Source organism: Ambystoma mexicanum, chromosome 14, assembly GCF_040938575.1.
Source record: "Ambystoma mexicanum isolate Mex_15411 chromosome 14, UKY_AmexF1_1, whole genome shotgun sequence".
In the NCBI taxonomy this organism is placed as follows: domain Eukaryota; kingdom Metazoa; phylum Chordata; class Amphibia; order Caudata; family Ambystomatidae; genus Ambystoma; species Ambystoma mexicanum.
In genome coordinates, this window is record NC_090940.1 from 315,526,488 (window position 1) to 315,545,883 (window position 19,396).

General features: G+C 46.9%; 1 protein-coding gene across 2 annotated transcripts in view; it reads left to right on the forward strand.

Annotated features, from left to right (window-relative positions):
* TTC7B (tetratricopeptide repeat domain 7B) overlaps positions 1-19,396 on the forward strand; it is a 2,178,739-nt gene that overhangs the window by 79,854 nt on the left and 2,079,489 nt on the right. For both annotated transcript variants that reach the window (XM_069637452.1, XM_069637451.1), the window contains exons 2-3: positions 2,230-2,384; positions 2,535-2,703. In XM_069637452.1, coding sequence (XP_069493553.1) covers positions 2,230-2,384; positions 2,535-2,703 — 324 coding nt within the window. The remainder of the gene's footprint in view (positions 1-2,229; positions 2,385-2,534; positions 2,704-19,396) is intronic.

Genomic DNA, 19,396 nt, shown 5'->3' on the forward strand with positions numbered 1-19,396 from the left:
TAGAGTGGGGAGGGCCAGTGCCCCCATGACCAGCCTGAAACGCGACAAGCCAGCTACACGAGGCACTTATCAGGCCCTTTTACACACTTAAATCTTGTAACTACAACACGCAAGCTCTCCTTGGCAGCACCCTTACAAATCATGGAGTCCATTGTTGAAAGCCACTTGGAATGAGTCATGGTTTGTTTTTGCATCACTTTTCCTCTGTTTATAATTCTATATAGATAATACCTTTTAGAGTTGGTAATACTGACTACGGCTCAGTCATGTAGAGGGCCAGAGATTGTGTGTAACACTTGGAAGTGAATTAGTTTGTGTGTTTTCCACTTTTTCAACTGCTTTGCTTTTCTGTAGGAACACAGTGTTATTCAAGCATTTTGCATCATCAATATGCGTTGCACATTGTGTTGTGACACTTTGGGAATTTCATTAGAATTCGTATTCTTATTGAGCCTGATTTGGAAGACTGCTGTAGTACTGTTTAAAGTGTGTCTTAGTCATGGCTTGTATTTGTGTTTGTATTGGCTTTGATGAGGCAACTCTGCAGCAGCACATTTGTCCTCTTATGGCAGTGATTTGCATGGGCAATTCAAACTGTTTGCTTCACTTTGTCACAGAAACATATCGATGACATTTAATGGCTTGAAGTGTTCGATGTGTTGATGTTTGGATTTCCTCCCAGCAAGCAGTTGTGTTTGGCATCTGCGATTAGGAGCTGCTTTTAATGTTAAACATGAAAATGTGTTTTGTATAGTTTTAAAAGATGACTTGTGTTTCTATGTTTGTGTGTATGCATGAAAGAGCACAGTCGATTGTTAGTAGTCCTATCAGAGAGGGAATGGCTGGCCATCTGGTCTCTGTCACCCTAAGAGACAGTGGACGAAATAGATCAACAAGAGGAGAGCCTGAAACAGAGAAAACTAGAGCGGGAGAGAGCCACTATAGTATAACATGAGAGGAAAGAGGGACAGCAAGACCGAGGAGAGAAACAGTATTAGTCCCGGTATTAATAAGTACAGACAGGAAAGCAAGAGAGACGGCGCAATAGACAACAAAACTGGTGCATTGCGCTACTCCTCCGATTGAGAGGAAGAGAAAATAAAGTGAGCGATGCGGAGATGGCGGAGCAACAGGAAGGAGAGATAGAGGAAATAAATGACGGAGGCCGTCAAAGGGATAAAGTGACTGGCAGCAACAGAAGAAATGAGAGGCAGAGTAGTAATGGTGGCAGAGAGGGGTATCGGGTAATATTATCCCCATATATATGGTCGCCGTACATAATATCGCCGGGAAAAGGTTGTGGCGATATTATATGGGTGACCATATATATGGGGATTGGGGCAGCCACAACAAAAATAAATAAATAAGGGTTTGGAGGTTGCGGGGGTGTCCCCCGCATGTTCCATGCAATAATACTCCAGAAAAAAACGGCCATTTTTCGGCGATATTTTTGCATGGCGATATTTTTGTGGGGACATTATTACATCGAACCTTGAGAGGAGGACTTGATTTATGACTATCTGATGGAACTAGCTGGTATCTGGTTCTGTATCTGTAGTATCTCCTAACGTGTGTGTCACAATGATGCATAAGGGTAGCACACCTACAATGTGTTAGAACGTTTTCCACATGCTTTATACATTATTGGAATACAGATCAATTCGATATGCAACGGTTTTGTTTCTAATGTTTTCAAACCGTTTTAACTTTATGCACGTATGGGTTGGATGTGCAATATCTTTTACTCTCTTGCAAAGGTGATTTTTATTCACTTGAATTTGGATGTTTCTCGAATTCTAAAAACAGATGGGGGGTGGGGGGGAAACTCACACCTACAAATGTTTATCTGGATCCCTGAGTGAGACACTTCGAATGTATCCTGTCATATACCGGGGCCCTTGAGAGGGTGACTAGACAGTCCTCTTCATACCTGCTTGGGATTTCACCCCTGTGGCAGCGGTTGTACCCAGGCCGGTCACTTAATCACATACCTTTTTATATATAATGTTCTTCTATAACATAGCTGTTGTTCTGTTAAGACCTGTCAGATATAGTTAAATCCTGTACATTGAGAAAAAAGTGTATTAAAAAATGTTGGCACACTTATAGATCAGCATTTATGACCCAAGATCATTTTTCTAATTTCTAGAAAAACATCCGTGGGGTTATGTTAACACGTGATCGTCATTTGAGCCTTGCCCTTCACAGGCCTTTTTCTGTACTTCACAGATGACATGGCTGAGCTTCTCCTGGCAGAGTGCAAGTTGGAAATCTTCCTGAAGGAGCACCCATTGAAACCGGAATCTGTTCCATGCAGTCCTAGGCAAAAGTTGGTTGAGGTCAGGAAGCATCTTACCGCAGCACTGGACAGAGGGAATCTAAAGGTATTGAGAAGGCAGGGTGTGGGCTCATGACAAATCACAAATGTATCCATGACTTTATAGAGAAATGGAAGTTAATGCTGGGCTGGTCCAATCCTGATCCTGTGAAGTCACTGCTATTCTTTTACTAACCCTCTGCTTTCCGCTTTGCAGACAGATTTCATGCTGGAGGCCAGTTTAACGATGGCCAAGTTGAATTATGTAGAGGGAAACTACAGAGAAGCGATTAACATCTACACCAAAGTTGGACTGGACGAGTTGCCCTTGGTAGCCATACCACCTTATAGACTAAGGATGTTTGCAGAAGCGTTTTCAACTAAAGGTGAGGGAACCTCTTATTTCTTTGCTGCCTTTGCCAATATTCAAGCACACACTTTTCTGTTATGATTACGTTTTATAGGCCGTGCTGCCAAAATCCTTTAATTATATAAAATCGTACACCGAAACAATAGGAAATCTTACAGCAATGGCCTTTCTTTATAAAGATACGATAAATGGAAGTATGCCCCTTACTCATGTCTGGTCCACTAATGTCTCATCGTCACCTAGATGTGGAGCTTTGAAATCTGCTAGAAATGCTTAGTTAATGGGTTCCATATCTGTTTGGGTTATCTCCAGAAAGAGTGAACATTAGAGAGGGTTGATGGTTAAAAGTGGGATCTAATGTGCGATTCAAAGCCTGGGTGGCTTTTTTAATATCAAAAGGCTTTTTTAATATCAAAAAAGAGAATCGGAAGAATTTTAGTTCTTGATTAATAAGTATGTCTAATTCAACTTCCATTTGTGAAAGTCTACCATGTGCCTTCCTGTCTCTCGTATGTGCTTATGGATGAGACTCCCCGGTGTCCGTATGGTTCTCTGAATGCTAGTTAACACCTGAGGCAAGATGCTTCCCTGAGGAACTCTAGGGTGAGGAGGGCAGGGTAAGACAAAGGAAATCCCACACCAAAAGAAAATGGGTGTCCAGTGCTTAGCATAAGCTAGCAGATGGATTATGTGATGGAGTCAGGGGTTTGACCATATCAATGTTGTCAAGGATCCCTCACAACCTGGGGTTGGAAGAGCCTTTGAGAGGGTGTGCCAATGGCACCAAGGTGGTCATGCTTGACAGTCCCAGGGCCCACTGCAATCTTGGCTAAGATCACTAGGATTCTGACTGGTCAAATCGAGTCCACCACAAACAAAGGTGGTGGCTGCATCTACATAGAATAACAGCTGGTACATTCGATGAAACCCCAGCTTCTGTGTAAAAAATCCAAGAAGTGCCCAGCTACTTAAGCCTCAGAAACTGCATGACTTTTGGATCGAAAACCCAGAGACTGAGGGACTTTTTGACCACCAGTTGGCTAGCCTAAGTGAGAGGGAATGCCAGAAGTACTATTGTCCTCTATAAAGCTAGATTTGGTCATCATACTTAAATTCCCACATTTTGTTTTCAGTTCTACCTAATCCTTTTTTTTATGTTGATTATTAAAGACTATCGACATTTACAACCTTTAGGGTGGTCTGTTGATTCCCCCCTCCCCCTGCCATGACCACCCCTAAGCAGCTGTGCGTCCACTCATTCTACATCTCAGGGCACATTAAAGTCAATATTGTCCTTTGCTGCCTACTATTGAATCTTTTTCTTTATAGATGGAGCAGACTCTTTTTGCTCAACCTACTTAGGGAATCATCTTTCCAATCTTTCACAATATGTCCTATCACTTGGGTCCAATGAATATGGCTTTATTTAAGAAGATCTCCAGCCCGAAAGATTTTACCCTCACTCTTTCAATGTCATTTTAGTTAGAGCCTGTGGACATTTTAAGTTGCAGCTATTGTTTATTAATTTTTTTAAATGGGACCCTGGGTTGTAGGACCTCCTGGTTGGCAGGAGGCATGATGTAGTAGTGCATCTTTCCAAATCTAGCCACAGGGTGAGCCTGTGTGTTAAGTGATCACTGGGGTCTTCCTTTGGAAACCCGCAGTACGCCATTGTACCTTCTACAAAACCATTATGGAACAACTAAGGTTCACATCTTTATTAATTTAAATCTTTAATTTAGCGTCAAAGAACTCTTTTATGCCATTAAATCATCATATTTTAAAAGCAACTCTGCAGTGGCCACCAAAGGCATGCAGAGTTGTGGGGCTCAAGAGAATGGGTTGAATGTTATGGGAGTTGCTCTCGTTCACATCAGCTACTCCCTATTCTTTTTGCTGTAGTATCAGTTTCTTCGTTTTGGAAGTCGAGGGTGATCTCTGCTGACTTACCTTTGTGGAGAATACAAGGATATATTGCCGGACTTTCAGCTGATGCCACTTCTCTTGGCACTGTCTGCCGTGCTTTCTTATTCCTGGAATGTTTTCTAAACCTGCAACATGGTTGTTTGCATTTTGAAAGGTGTCTTTTATTTCATAGTGCCCAAAAATGAAACCTATGCATCACAATCCATAGCAATGTATCTTTTTTGTAAAGTAATGCTATGATTCTTCAGTCCCATTGCCTGCTAAATTGATCTGACCTCCGCGTATTCAAACAAATGAATGTCACATTGCCTAATGTTCTATTCTCATTAAGGGTGGGCTAGCACAGGCACATCAATGGTAACCTGCAACCAGTCGTCATATCCTTGAGAGAACGCCTCCCAATCATCGTGGAAGCAGAGCCGTTTTAAAGCTTTGTGTCAAGCATGTTTTTTTTTTTAATTCATCCTAGCGATTGAAGACAAGTTTTGATTCCAGGATCGTTTGCAGCATAAGTCTTCCATTGATATATCCTGAAGACACTTTCCAAGATTTAACCCAGAAGTGGTATGGGTGTGTGTGTGTGTTTTGAGAGGGTTGTCTGTCCCTGGCTCCTGTTGTGCACGGAGTCATGTACCCTGGTACCTCTTTCCATGTCCTGATGCCTATCAGCCTCTGTCCTGTCCAGGTTTCTTTCTAATCTTTCAGATGGTGTCCACGAGTCATGGGGAACAGAGTGGCCTGGTATGCAGACTCGAAACCCAGACACTATAGCTGCCAGCATGCACCAGTCGTACTGTGATAGTGGATGGTGAACCCCAGGGACCATCAGTTTCCAGAGATCAACAACCGTGACACAAGTACCACTACGCACCTGGATCCAACAGCCAAAATGCGGCCCAGAACAGAAGTGGAATGATGGCCCAGTTGAAAATGCACTTTCCTCACTCATCAAGATGCCTAATGGGCGACCCAAAATCTGCCATTGTGTCCCCAAAGTTGCTACAGTGGAGCAGCAGAGTTGGAGCAAGGGGTAACGAAGCAACAATGGGTGAGATCGGGGAACACTACACAAAATCCATATGGACAGTGACTTAGCTAATTAATCTAGGAGGGGAACAAAGACCAAATGACACCAGAGACTGCATGGCAGGCTGGAAGACAATCGAGGCTGAAAAGAGGGTGAGGCTAAAGGCCCTTTTTGAAGTCTCCCAGAGAATATTCCAGCCCACAATGGGAGGAGATAGAAGTTTGGGATAGACAGCTACCCAAATGCCCAAGAGCAGCTTGCAGAACTTACCAGGCAGGAAGCAGAGGTCTATATAAAAGCCGGGAAAGTCTGTCTTCAGCTGGAGGTTTTCATGTGAGGTTGCAGGAGGATCAAGAACCCAGAAACGGGTGTGACGCAGGTGAAGGAGTACTTGGAGAAGAGTATTGGCGTGTGTGAAAGTAGGCCTTGGGATCGAAAGAGTGGTACCAGTTTTGTTGTATCTGTGGATGTGAGTGAGAGAAAGGAGGCAAGATCAGGAGACTTGAGAGCAAGTGGTGACAGAAATGGTGAGGGGCGGCGTTAGACGAGGAGAGAGGAGGAGAGTGTAGAATGGCGATGAGACCAGGAGGGGACAGGAGAATAGATGCAGAGTGAGTGGAGTAAGATCAAGAGGGAGGTGGAGACTTCAGAGAAGACCAGGGTGTGCAAAGAGGCTAGAGAGACAGAGTTTAAGGTGGAGTGAGTGGCAGAGTTGCAGTTCAAAAGGAGTGTCAGGGTGAAAAAGTGAGGATAAGAACTAAGACACTGTCACAAGGCGAAGGGTATGACGAGACAATCGGGCCACTCCGGTTGAGGTCACCTAGGAAGCAAGAAAGAGATGGATGGATCAAACCCAGAGGAGTCACTCAAACATCTTGTCTTATATTGGCCAGAGTTAAAAGATCTGAGAACCATAAATATGGATCTAGAAATTGGGAAAAATCCATCTGTAACGGGAAAGGAGTGGTGGACAAGAATGTATAATGGAGAAAATAACCAATTGGTTTTTGCCTTGGCTTTCTTTCTCGAGGAACTGAACAAAGGAATGACAAACGCATGAGTTCAATAGCCTATCAGCTATGTGAATTGTGTTCTGGCTACTCAGAAAATATTTGGAAAACAAGGAAGGAATCCTTTCTGATGAGAGTTTGGCCCATGGGAATGTTGCTTTCCTCCTTCATGAATAGCAGTCCTGGTTGGTTAACTTACCTCATATTCTGACTTCGTTCACTCTCCCTCTCCAGATCCAATATCTGTTTACTTGGCCTTCCTGCTCTTGATGAACTTTGTGTTGGTTTTAAGTGACAAATCTTTTATTATGTAATTGAGTAGCCTGGGAAATGGATAAACTGTGATAGAATTATTTTATTTGTTAGCAAACAATCTATTGCTCTTGTGTGAAAAAAGCTTGTGTTTTAAAGGTTTGTAACAAACCAAATAAAAAATATATATTTTATTTTTAAAAAGGTGGAAGGATGGATGATTACGGATGAGGCCTTTTGGAATCCCAGTTCGGGTCAGCCTAGAGAGTAGGGGTACACTGTTGTGATGGATTACTATTTGGCAAGGGTATAGGTGCCCTGGCTTTTTTGATTTTAATTAAATGATGCAGGTACTTCCATCTCCGAAAGGGTAATCTGCTGATCAGATTCCCCTTTCATAAGCTCCATGCCAAAAGCATAGTGTGTACTTGTGACCGGTCGCATCAGTAGCCTGATCAGCAGCACCTGTTCTACCAGTGTCACAGGCCACAGGTGCCCATTTGACAGCTGAAGTGACAGACAACTCTCTGCTGCAAAGGGGCTGCATTTAAAATATGTACCTCTGTTCCAACACCCTATAATTATGAGTCTACCTCATAGTGGCAGAATAATCTTTAAATATAAGCCATACCTGAGTTATGGTATGGTGGATGGTGTTTTCATAATTATTACATTCACAGCAATTTGATATCACACGTGTCAGCCCTGTGAACCCATACTCAGCTGTGGAAGGATTGTGTATTCTGCCCAGAAAGGGTGGACCTCGCTGCTCGAGGCAGCACTGTAGCCTTGGGGACTGCCTCTTTGTTCCTTTTTAAGGGTAGGAATCAATAGTACCCTCTTCAGGTTCTTGGCGGTTTGACAGCGTCGAGCCAAGCTTGTTGGTGCTGTACCAGCAGTTTGAATCGGGTTCGACTGTCAGTGGTGTTGTTGTTCCAGATGGGGAGCAGGTGTCCAGCTTAAGTTCGTTGCAGTTCGAATAGGTGCCGATCTGGAAAGCGACCAGTGACGTTGCGTAAGTGAAGCAGCTTGTGAATGGATGTGCGGTTCAAATCAAACGATTCAAGTGCATCCAGGGTCTGGTCGACTGCTAAAGATCTGCAGTTGGAAGAGGCCAATCGAAAACAGAGGGTGCAACAATGACCCTCTGGCTGAAGCCAGGGCAACAACGCACTCAGCTGGTGCGGCGGCAAACTCGTTCGAAGGTGCATGTCATCGGTTTGGGAACAGCAGTCATGTTCTTGACAGCGAGTGGTAAGCTGGGTTCGAACAGCAACAGGGGTTCAGTGTTTTTTTAACGCAATGTTTGAGAACGGTGAATTGTGAGGACCACCAGGCTCAGCTCGACTGTAAAGATGCTGGAGACTGGGTGCACAGTTCACTGGATCGGTTCTATCGAGCATTTTAGAAGCTGCAGATCTTAAAGGCTACCTGGGTCAGTTTGTTTGGTTTGATGGCAAAGATGTAGGATGGATACGCAGTTTGGTTTGAGCAGGTCGGTCAATGCAGTGTTTGGGTCGAGTGAGCTTGATGGACCAACAGGGTCAGTTCAACTGGAAATGGTAATCAGCAGCAGAGATGCTGGCAGTTCGAAGGCAGCAGATGCAATGGATGAGAGTGTAGTTTGAACCAATGCAATGACATGCTTGGCTAGCGCAGCGTGGCGATGAACAGGTTTGTACACACTGGACGGGAGCAACTCTGGAGGGTTCTGCAGTTCAAGATGTCGAACGGACCAGAATCATGGCTAGAAATTGGCTCAGCAGTAAGTTTCCTGGCAGTTTCTATCCTCTGGTTGCGCAGAGTCCCAATTCAGGGGGCTCAAGGAGAAGTGTTGATCCTTCTTCTCGATCTCTGCAGGCCGGTCCTACAACACAGTGAGGTCTTGGGTACTGTTGTGGCTGGCAGAGAGGCAGATCTTGTCCCAACAGCAAGTCATCCCCCAATGGTCTCTGCGGATGGGTAGGGGACTGATTTCACTTCTACCTTGGACACTCAGTCTTCACCTCGGTGGCAGATGACTTTGGAGAGATCAATTCTCCCAACAGAGATCCAATGAAATCTTCTTGAAAACTTGAAGTCCAAATGACGATTGAAAGAAATGGTGCGAGACGTCTTTTTTAAATGTAAACGCCTGCAGGTGTCCAATCTCCGTTACTGAAAGAAGTGGACTTTTCTCTTCTGACATCACACCTAAAAGGCTTTGAGCTAGAAGAAGTGGAGAAGATATGAAGAAGAGGAAGAGGCAGGGAGAATCAAGATGGTGGAATCTTCCTTCATCTGTACAGTAACACAGAAGCTCCCCGGTCTTCAATAGCCCTGCCCTCCCTTCTCAGCAGGATCATCGGCCCTTTGAAATGTAGCACCCTGGTGCAAGACCAAGCCTTCTGCGAATGGGTGTGCCCCTCGATTCCCGTTTCCAGGCCAGCTCCCATGGAGCGGCTGTCTTCTGTCACTGACAGTCGAACCCGTTCAAACTGCTGGTACAGCACCAACAAGCTTGGCTCGACGCTGTCAAACCGCCAAGAACCTGAAGAGGGTACTATTGATTCCTACCCTTAAAAAGGAACAAAGAGGCAGTCCCCAAGGCTACAGTGCTGCCTCGAGTAGCGAGGTCCACCCTGTCTGGGCAGAATACACAATCCTTCCACAGCTGAGTATGGGTTCATAGGGCTGACACGTGTGATTCTATTGATTCTTAACTGCCCCCTTGGTCCAGTTTTGGGCCTTAGACTAGCTTATAATCCCTTTTTGCATCCAAGAAACATCCTTTTTATAGAACATTGCAGTTTTTACTTGCCTTGCACCCCTGATTCTTTATTCAGAGTGCTGCATCATGCTTCATGAGATCTGAAGCTAGTTGTTGATTTTTCTGTTTTATAATATTGATGCCTTGTCTAATGGACTCTCTGTTCTTCTTTTTGTGTTTGTTTCATCGTTTGTTGCGCTCTGAGGCCTAAGGGCGTGTGGCGCATTATAAGAAATACATTTCTTTAAATAATTTTTTTAAATGTTGTCTTTGCTTCTCTGTTATTTTCTCAGGGTAGGGTTTTGTGCAATATTTTCCTGATTTATTCTGCAGATGGTGTTCTTTATTAAAGTATATCTCTTCTTTATAGAACCTTGGTTGGACATTCCCTTTATTTTAGACTGGTATTCTTTGGTGTTTGGGTCACTACTGATCACATTTACAGCCCTCTTAATAGCGTTGCCTTCCCTCGGTCCACGTTGCCACAAAAGGTGAAGGAGGTAGCTCTTAACTGTGCCTGTTTTACCTTTTATGATTGTGTTGACTCTTGGTTGGTAGCAGTGTGAGGGCGGAGTGGGTATTTTAGCCCCTACTCAACCATTTATTTCTGCAGGGCAGAATCCAAACCATCACACCTGTCTATAGTGAACCCATCTTGCACTGTCCTTTGGTAGTAGGGAACCTGGTTTAGGAAGGCAGGAGCCCTCTGTTTTAGAAGGCATATATACGGACCACACTGTGACTCTGAGCCCCAAGTGCGTTTATTTGGATATTTTGTCTTAATAAAAACTGGAAAAGTATTGACCCTGTCAATGGAGTAATTGGCAATCTTGTCACAGCATGCAGAAGAAGCAGTCTAGTTCTGCTTTCGGTGAAGAAAGCAGAACTACATGCTTGATTTACCCGTCCAAGATCTGTCCCTGAAGGAGGGCAGGCATATATTTTTGGCAGGGTTTTGGGGATTCAGAGGGAGAGAAGGTATACATGTGGCAGCCAGGTTGTGGAAAATAAGTCTGTAAATTACATTAAGGACAGTACAGGGAAATCCATAACATAACTTCCAATATAGGGATCTGCTCTGGCTTTTATGGTTCTTATGCTACTCTTTATACGTCCGAGGTAGAGCAAGAAATCTGCGCTTTAGGTTACTTTTTTTGGTAACCTTGAGACCAAGACTGTTGAATCCAAAATATTTGTTGAAGAGATAACGCTGCAGAGTGAGGTCCCTTCTCTGTTGTCCTGTCAGTGCTGTAGAACTTAACATTAGGAACGGCCTCCAGGACTCTCCACGCTAAGGAATTCCATAGTGCAAAGCTTGTTTCCTGTGTTGGCGTAATGGCTTAGGCAGTGTCAACTATCTGCATCAGTGCCTAGTGAGTACTACAGAACTTCAGTAGTGTAAACCCTACCGTTTACCCATCAGTGTTGGGACTAGCAACATAATCTCCATCCGGCACTGTTCTGCCAGTGCCCTAGGTCCCATCAGCATGACCCTTCTTCTGCAGTGCTGTGACCACTTTAGGACTCCAGCAGAGTGTGCTCCCCCCACTAGTTTCCTGGCATTACCACAGCACCCAGCCATGTGGCGTGCTTCTACTACCACCACAGCTATAGGGGCAGGATTGTGCTCTTTCTGGTTTATTTTCTTGCACATGGAAGTGTAAAGGCTGGAAGGGGTGGTCTGTACTTCTGCTCTCTATATGGTAGAGGAGAGGCTCAGAGGACCCCATCCAAGATTCTCTATTGTTGGTCCCAATGGATGACCAATTGGGGCCTAGCTTCTCAGGAGGTGATGCAGGCTGGCTCTTAAGTACAGTGTAGTCCCCAAGCCTCCACAAAGGAATGTCCACACACTGTATTAGTTAAAACAGTCTTTTTACAATTAAGTTCAAGGTTATGTACACAATCACAATAACTCACTTTGTGCTCAGTGGATCTACAATGGCAAATATATACAGTTCTAAGTGGTACCACAATTATTAGATTCCATTAAAGTGCACATCCACTGTACTCTGGTTAAATGTCACACAAATCAATTAATAGAGGTAACCAACAATAGACATAGGAGGAAAGCCGTTGGTTAGAACAGTTGGCAGAATACTGGCCCGTTACCTAGACACACTTCTGTGTGTAGACACCCCCCCCCAACCTGGGCAACCTGTAAAGTAAAGATCTATCACAAGTCCAGTCCATATATATTGTTCTAGAAGTCCTATTTCCTTCTACCATAGTTCTACAACCCCAATGTACCTGGAATAGCAGAGTTCGTCGTTGGGTCGTCGACGGATCCTTCTTGAGCGGCTCTCTTTAAAACAGGAGCCACCGATCGTCGAGATCCCACGAAGAAAAGTGAACTCTGAGGCGGCAGCTTCGTTCCCAGCGGTGCTCATCGATGAAGCGAAGGCGTCCTGCAGGGAAGAGGCGTGCAGGGCACCTCAATGTTGATAGTTCTGGACCGCAAAGAGTTTATGAAGAACTGTGGCCCAGCAAGGGTGTTGAGTCGTCCGGCTTCTCTATGGTCGTTGGGTGACAGGAAACCCACCGGCGGGTGCTCCTCGGCGCATCGATGGCCTGGCCTTCTCCGGCGGGATAAGGCAGGCGGCGGGGCGGATGAGCACGTCTGTGAATCAAAAATCTTAGGAAAAGGAGCGTGCGGCTCTGGCCGTCGGCGGCACGCCGTCAAGCGGTCCCATCTTCTGGGCAATTCTGCTTCGACGGGTCTCCAGTGGTTACAGCAAACTTGCGAACCCTGGTCGACGACGGTGGACGGAATGTCCGGTGCTGGTCTTCGTTCTCCTTGGCGGTCCCAGTCTCCGGTCGGCAGCCTTTCGAGGGTCTGACTTCCAGAGCGCTTCGGCGAAGATTAGCATTGCTTGATGGTCCCTTGGAGCACGGGTTGAGGGTGCCTAACCAGGTCCTCTCTTGGATCAGTCTCGATGGCTTTCGGATTTCGGCAAAGGGAGACGGCAGTCAACCTTCTTCTTCAGGCTTGGCTTCGAGGTTAAGCATCAGTTTCAACTTCAGCTTCTGAACAATTTCCAGTGGTGAGAGGTCCCCAGATATACTATTCTGTCTCTCATCCACACTGCTGGGTCACACTCCGCAGCCAATCATACAGAAGGGCATTCATGCAGTCAGTCAGCCAATCAGGCATACAGTGCATTCAGGCCATACTCCTCCCTCTCAGACACTCAAAACAAGGAATGTGTATTGGGACAAGTACCCAGCCATTCAACACTACATACTACTGCATTCATACTAGTTTCGAGCAGGGCTGTCTCAGTCATTGTGTCAAACACCAGAAATCAGACATCCACAACAAGAAGTGCATATTGGTCACACACTCCATTCACCCAGGTCCCACCCACAGGGTGTACCCACAACATACAGTCACTGGGAAGGAAGGCTCCAGCCAGTCTAACCTGGACTTCACATCAACACCATATATGGAACTTCCACCCCACAGTGAGTCAGGGGGAAGGGACAGAGTCAGGGCTTCGCACAGCCAGTCGGGGGGGGGGGGAAAGGGACAGAGTCAGGACTTTGGGAAAACAAGGTAACAGGCAATAGAAAGCAAGAGGCCACAGGGGCCATTTTGTTTCCTATCAGGAATCAACTGATTCCAATGGCAGGGCCTGAGTATCCCAAAATGGAGGATACTCAGAGCACCTGTCAAATTCAGCATAGAGCTGCACCCAGCCCATACCCTGCTCTGTGGGCCACACACACAGGTGCCCAAAAACATACATTAGGGGCACAGGGTTGTACCCCCACCCATGGGTGCCATAAGGGTATCCCATGGGTCTGTACACTAAAACAAATACAGGAAGAGCTGCGTTGTCAGGAGTCCCACATGGACTCCTGGGCAGAAAACAATACAGAACACAAATGAAAAAGAACTACAGGACAAGGGCAGGGAGGGCCTGTCCCTCCAATGCATTTCCAGCATCACAGTAAGGACTTCAGCAGTGTGAAATGTATCCTACAGTGTTTGCTGGTGTGCAAAGAACCTAGCATATGAGTGTTCTCCCAGCAATGCTCTTTGGTATAGGCCTTTTGTAGTGTCCGGTTCCTCCTGAATTGCTGTAGGATTTATACAATGGAAGATTCTTGCTGCAATGCACTGTCAATACTCTAGGACCCCAGCATTATGTGCGCCCTCCAAGCAGCTCTGTATGGCATAGTCCTTCAGAATGGTGATCTTGCTCCTGCATTCTTATTACACTGCATTAGGATTCTAGTAGTGTGCATTCCATTCAGCAGTACTGTACAACTCAGTGACAATTCCATTCCAAGGAGATGATCCCCCCTCTCTCCAAGGGGGAGCCACCCCTTTTGGCACTAGAGCGGTGACCCTGTGTTATGCTTTATTTTTTTTAAAGTGCATGTCTTTTTTTTTTTTTTCTCCCCGGTACACTAACTGAAAAGCAACCGTGAATGCTGAGAGACAATTATTCACACAAACACACACTTAGTTAAATTATCAAATGGCTCTTTATGTCCGTTTATTCTCAATCAGCATACATACACGAATAAATGCAACATGAATACAAATAGTTTAGATAAAATACTTCACTGTTGGCACAGCTGTGAAGCACACCATCATCATGCCAAGACTTCACTGGAAAGCTCCACACCAGGAAGGCAGAGAGATCTTCAAAGCACAACGGGCCACAAGACGATGTGTTTCCACCCCTTCCAAGAAGCCTTCTCTGACTGTGTGGATGCCTTTCATTCTTAAGCCATCCGCAACTGCGTGATGGCATTTTCCAAGTTTCAACCTGTTGCCAGTTCCCATGGATACTTGAATGAAGACCCATGGTCACTTGAAGAGGTAAACTATTCCCTTTCTAATGGGAGCGCGAGAGAAAGCATAACTTTCTCTTGGCTCCGCAACGTAATCCGACGCTAGCCTGGCACCTTTATTCAAAACAATCCTTGAAGCACTGCAAACTAGCATAGGGAAGAAAAACATGTTTTCTAATGGAAGAACATAGACAGTGTTTAGACTTCACATCAAAATGCAGATCTCACTGAGGAAGAAAAATGTCCATTGCTGCTCTGGACTCACCCAGAATGCATTTCACACAGACTCCATGTTTTATTACAAACATTACAATTCAAAAGCATTACAGCCTGCTATACTTAACACACCCCGAGGGGACAGGGCAAGCGGTATCCCTATGGAGGGGACTCCGCTTCAAGGAATAGGGACTCCAACAGGGATGCAATCACTATCCCTTTGCCCCCAGACACAAACACCTTTGTAGGGGGTGGATTTTGCAATGACCATGCATGCCCTTTACTAATGGCTGACTTGATTGTTTATTATGCGCTTCTGCACAAGTGTTTCAAAGCGCAACCATGCATGGGATGGGAAGACATAGGGAAGACAAGACACGACAAACTATTTTACTAGGCATGGTACATTCAGATTATGCAGGTGAACAGAAAAGGAAGTGTGTGGGCGGCGGGAATAGGGACAAGTGCGCCCAGTCCCATCACAACATGGGTTAGATACCACTCTCATGGGTCGTAACCAAAGGTGCAGTAGTGCTGCGACGAGTGCAAGGCCCAGGGGCACTTGCAGGAGACTGGTGAAGAAAGCTTGGGATCTGTGAAGCTCTGTTGGTACACCAGGCAGCCAGTCAGCAAAACTGAGCAGAAGTAGAGCAGAGAGAGAGAGCGAGCAGAAAGAGGTGGTTAGCGGGGAAGGGGGAGTGAGGAGGAGGCGAAGAGGAAAGTCTTGAGGAGTTTCTGGAATTTAAGGAGATTCGGCTCAAGACAGAGAGAGGCAGGGAGGCTGTTCCAGAGGGAGGCGCCTGCAGAGGATAAAGATCACCGCTCACCCGCATAGAGTTGGAGGAAGACGAGCAGAGGGTTCGGAAAGGAGAGTTTTTAGGTAGAGAGCGTTGCAGATAGAGTGGGCCCAGGCCCCAGAAAGCCTTGTGAACAATGCAAAGGGTCTTGAACTTAATCCTTGCAGCCACAGGAGCCAGTGAAGGGATTTCACCACCAGAGAGATGCGGTCCCTGGGCTTGAGGCCAAGGATAAGTCTTGTGGTTCTGTTCTGGATGAGTTGAAGAGACGGACGGTAGAAGGGGACAGGTTGAGAAAGAGGCTGTTGTAGTAGTCCAGCCTTGCGAGGGCCAGGGTTCTGGAGACAGCGAGCCTCTCGGGGAAGGTGAGAAAAGGTAGAATACCTCTGAGAAGGTGCAGTTGGTAGTTGGTAGTGGCACTTTTTAGAGATGTCCGTGATGAGAGACGAGAAGGAGCGAGTGGTGCCGAAGATGACCCCCAGGTTTTTTGCCTCATTGGTAGATGGAGGTGCAGCACCAAGGGAGGGGAGAGAAAGAGGGAAGGCGGGAGCAGGGGTCCTGATGAGGAAATCTGCCTTACAGGCATTGAGGTAGAGTTTGTTTACAGCACACCATGACTGAATTGCGGACAGTCTGGGGTGAGTGAGGTCGAAGGTAGCCTGAAGGAAAGCTGCATGTCATCCATGGAACACTGAAAGTTGGAGGGGACGGTGGCTATCATACTTGCCGGGGGGGGTCATGTAGCCATTGAAAACCTGGGGGGGGGGGTTAGATACCTGGGGGACACTGCGTAGAGAGCGTGACAGGGGAGAGGAAAGACCCCAGTTCCACCTGGGTTGGGCGGTTGGAGAGAAAGGAAGTTAGCCATGCCAGGGCCTGATCAGTGATGCCCAGGGTATCAGACGTGCGATCAGAGTGTTGTGGTTCACTGTATCGAAGGCAGAGGAGACATCGAGTAAGATGAGGACAGAGGGAGAGTTAGAATCAAGATTTGAGGGCAGATCCTCACGGGTGTTAAGAAGAGCAGTTTCCGTGCCTCTGGATGCTCTAAAGCCAGACTGGTAGTCATGGAAGCAGCCAACAGATTCAGTATGGAGGGTAAGCTGGGAAATAGCCAACTTCTCCAGGAGTTTGCCCATGAAAGGAGTGATGGCGATAGGGCGATAGTTTGCTGGAATGGATGAGTCAGCAGAAGGTCTTCTTGAGAGGGTGCACAAGGGAGTGCTTAAGAGCAGTGGGTAAAATTCCACTGGTGAAGCAGAGGTTGCAAAGGTCAGCCAAGGCTGGGGCGAGAGAGTCAATGTTGTCCTTGATGGTTTTGGAGGGACAGGGGTCCACCTGCTTGGAGGAGGCTTTTATAGACCAGATTTGTCTAGTGACCTCCTCAGGTGTGACTGGGGAGAGAGAGCGAAGGGAAGGGGAGGGGAGGGGTGGAGGTGGCTAAGGGTGGTACAAGAGAGGTTGGTGAATGAGGTGGTGAGGAAGAGCGAGAGAGAGAGAGAGAGAGAGAGAGAGAGAGAGAGAGAGAGGATAGGATATCCTGTGTTTCTGAGGTGAGGTGTGCAGGCGGGGCCAAGCAGAGTGCCTGGTTGGGTGCAATGGTGGAGGAGGCTGCGTTAGGGTTGGCCAATTCCTTGGAGACTCTGAAAAGTTTGGCTGTGTTAATGGATGCCAAGGAGATGCAGGCTTGATTAAAGACTTTTATTGGAGCGGATGCAGAGTCTATACTGCCTTTCGAGGAGGTAGCAGGCCAGTTTGTCAGAGTGTGCGCCCAAGGAATCCCATATCAGTTCGGCTACCCTGCACTTGCATTTAAGGACAGCCAGTTTGGAGTCGTACCAAGAGTTTTGGTAGGCATCAGTCATGCCCTCATGACAGGGGCAAGAATGTCAAAAGTGTTGGAAACGGAGAGGTTAAAGTTAGAGAGGGCTGTGAGAGGGTGGGAGTCAGCCGCAGCAGTGGAAGGAGCAGAGTAGGTGGAGGCAAAGGCAGCTACTGACACTCTTTTTCATGGGTCAGATGATCTTGTAGACGGGCGGCAGTGCCGGGCTTACCGATGCAAGAGGAAAAGAGCGCTTCAAGTGAGAAGAGGGGAGAGGGTGATCAGTCCAGGAGAGTGAAGTAGTGAGAGGGATAGATTGAGGAATGTCAGTTGAGATGAGAGCATCTAAGGGGTGGCCAGCACTGTGCGTTGGGCCAGAGGGTAAGATGGAAAAAAAGAGAGAGAGTTGCAAAGGTTGTGGAAAGGTCCTGAGGAATCGGGTGAGTCAAGATGGATGTTGAGATCACCCAGTAGGAGGAGTTGAGAAGAGGAGGGAGGTGGCCAGGTCAGCCCATTCTGAGAGGAAGAGCGAGGGCTGACCAGGTGGCCGATAGAAGGTGGCTAGCAGGAGTGAAGAGCTAGGAGAGAGGGAGAGCCTGCAGACCAGGCACTCAAAGTATGAGTAGGCCTGAGTGGGAATGACGGACACAGGGATCCACTCGGGGAAGATCATTGCTACTCCCCCATCTGGTCTGTTTGGTCTAGGTAGAGAGAGCATCTTGTAGCCTTCTGAAACGCGTGACAGAGCTATCCTTGAACCAGGTTTCAGTGAGGGCAAGAACATCAAGATCCAGGAGTTCAAGGTGGTTACAGATGTCGGAGGAGTATTAAGATTGTGACTTACGGGGCGAGCAGGGGACAGTGCCCCCCGCCACCCATAAGTGACTAGAGTGCCTGAGGGACAGTGGCAGAAGGGAGCAGAGTAGACAAGGCCGGCAAGGGAGCCGGGACCAAAGTGATTGAGAAGGGAGCCAGTGCAGGAAGGACCGCAGGGGGCAAGAGAGCCCGAGATATGGTTTTAGTGGGTGGCAGGTTCACCAAGGAGGAGGAGCCTGACGGGGTTGTCAATGTGTGGGATGGCAGCAAGGAGGCTGTGGCGAGGGTAGAAGGGTGGTTAGGAGGCAGCAAGGGGGCCAGGGCTGCGGAAGGAGCTGGTGCAGGAGGAGGACAGAGGTTGATAAGGCGGGGGAGGAGCCAATCAAAGAGTAGAAGATTGTGTTGAGGACCCTTAACTATGATGGTACCATTGCGGTAGACATTGATGATGACCCTGAAGGTGGAGAGGGCAAGAGCGACCTCCCAGCGGGTGCCACCATTGATGAGTGAGGAAGAGAAAGGAGAGAGAAGAGCAATCATATGGAGAGCCAATAGGTTGGGTGAGGGAACGACAAAGTATGTCAGTGAGAGTCTCTCTGGCAGAGGCAGTGTCGTATGTGTCTGCAATTGGTAGTCCTGGGTTAGAGCCCAGTATGTCCTTCTTGAGTTTCTTCCTGCCAGACTTGGTAAGGGGTGAAGGATAAGAGATAGAGAAGCGGTTTGAGAAGATGGGAGAGATGGAGAGCGCCATAGCAAACTGCAGAGAGTGAGGTACACTTAACCAGACTGAGGCCACCGAGGTGCGGTAGAGTAGTAGATAGAGGGGAGGGGGGAGACATCGCACAAGACTGGGAGAAAGAATATTGGGAGCTGGGGGTCTTGTAGGCACAGAAAAAGAGTGAATACGCAGAGGAAAGGGTTGGGGTAGCGGGTGTAGGGCTGAGGGGAGTAATGGAACAGAGGGACAATGGGAACTGAGGGTGGGTGGGTGAGGGAACAGATAGTAGACTAGACCGAGTACAGCGGGTGGGGGTTGGGCTTGTTAACACATTCTCATGACGCAGGTTATGTACACAGCTAAAATAAAAATGTTTAGGCAGCAGCAGGACAATCAAGATGTGCACACAGCTAAAATATGATTTGTAGGGAGCAGCAGGACAATCAAGATGTGCACACAGCTAAAATAAAAATGTTTAGGCAGCAGCAGGACAATCAAGACGTGCACACAGCTCAAATAGAATTTGTAGGCAGCAGCAGGGCAATCAAGACGTGCACACTGCTAAAAAAG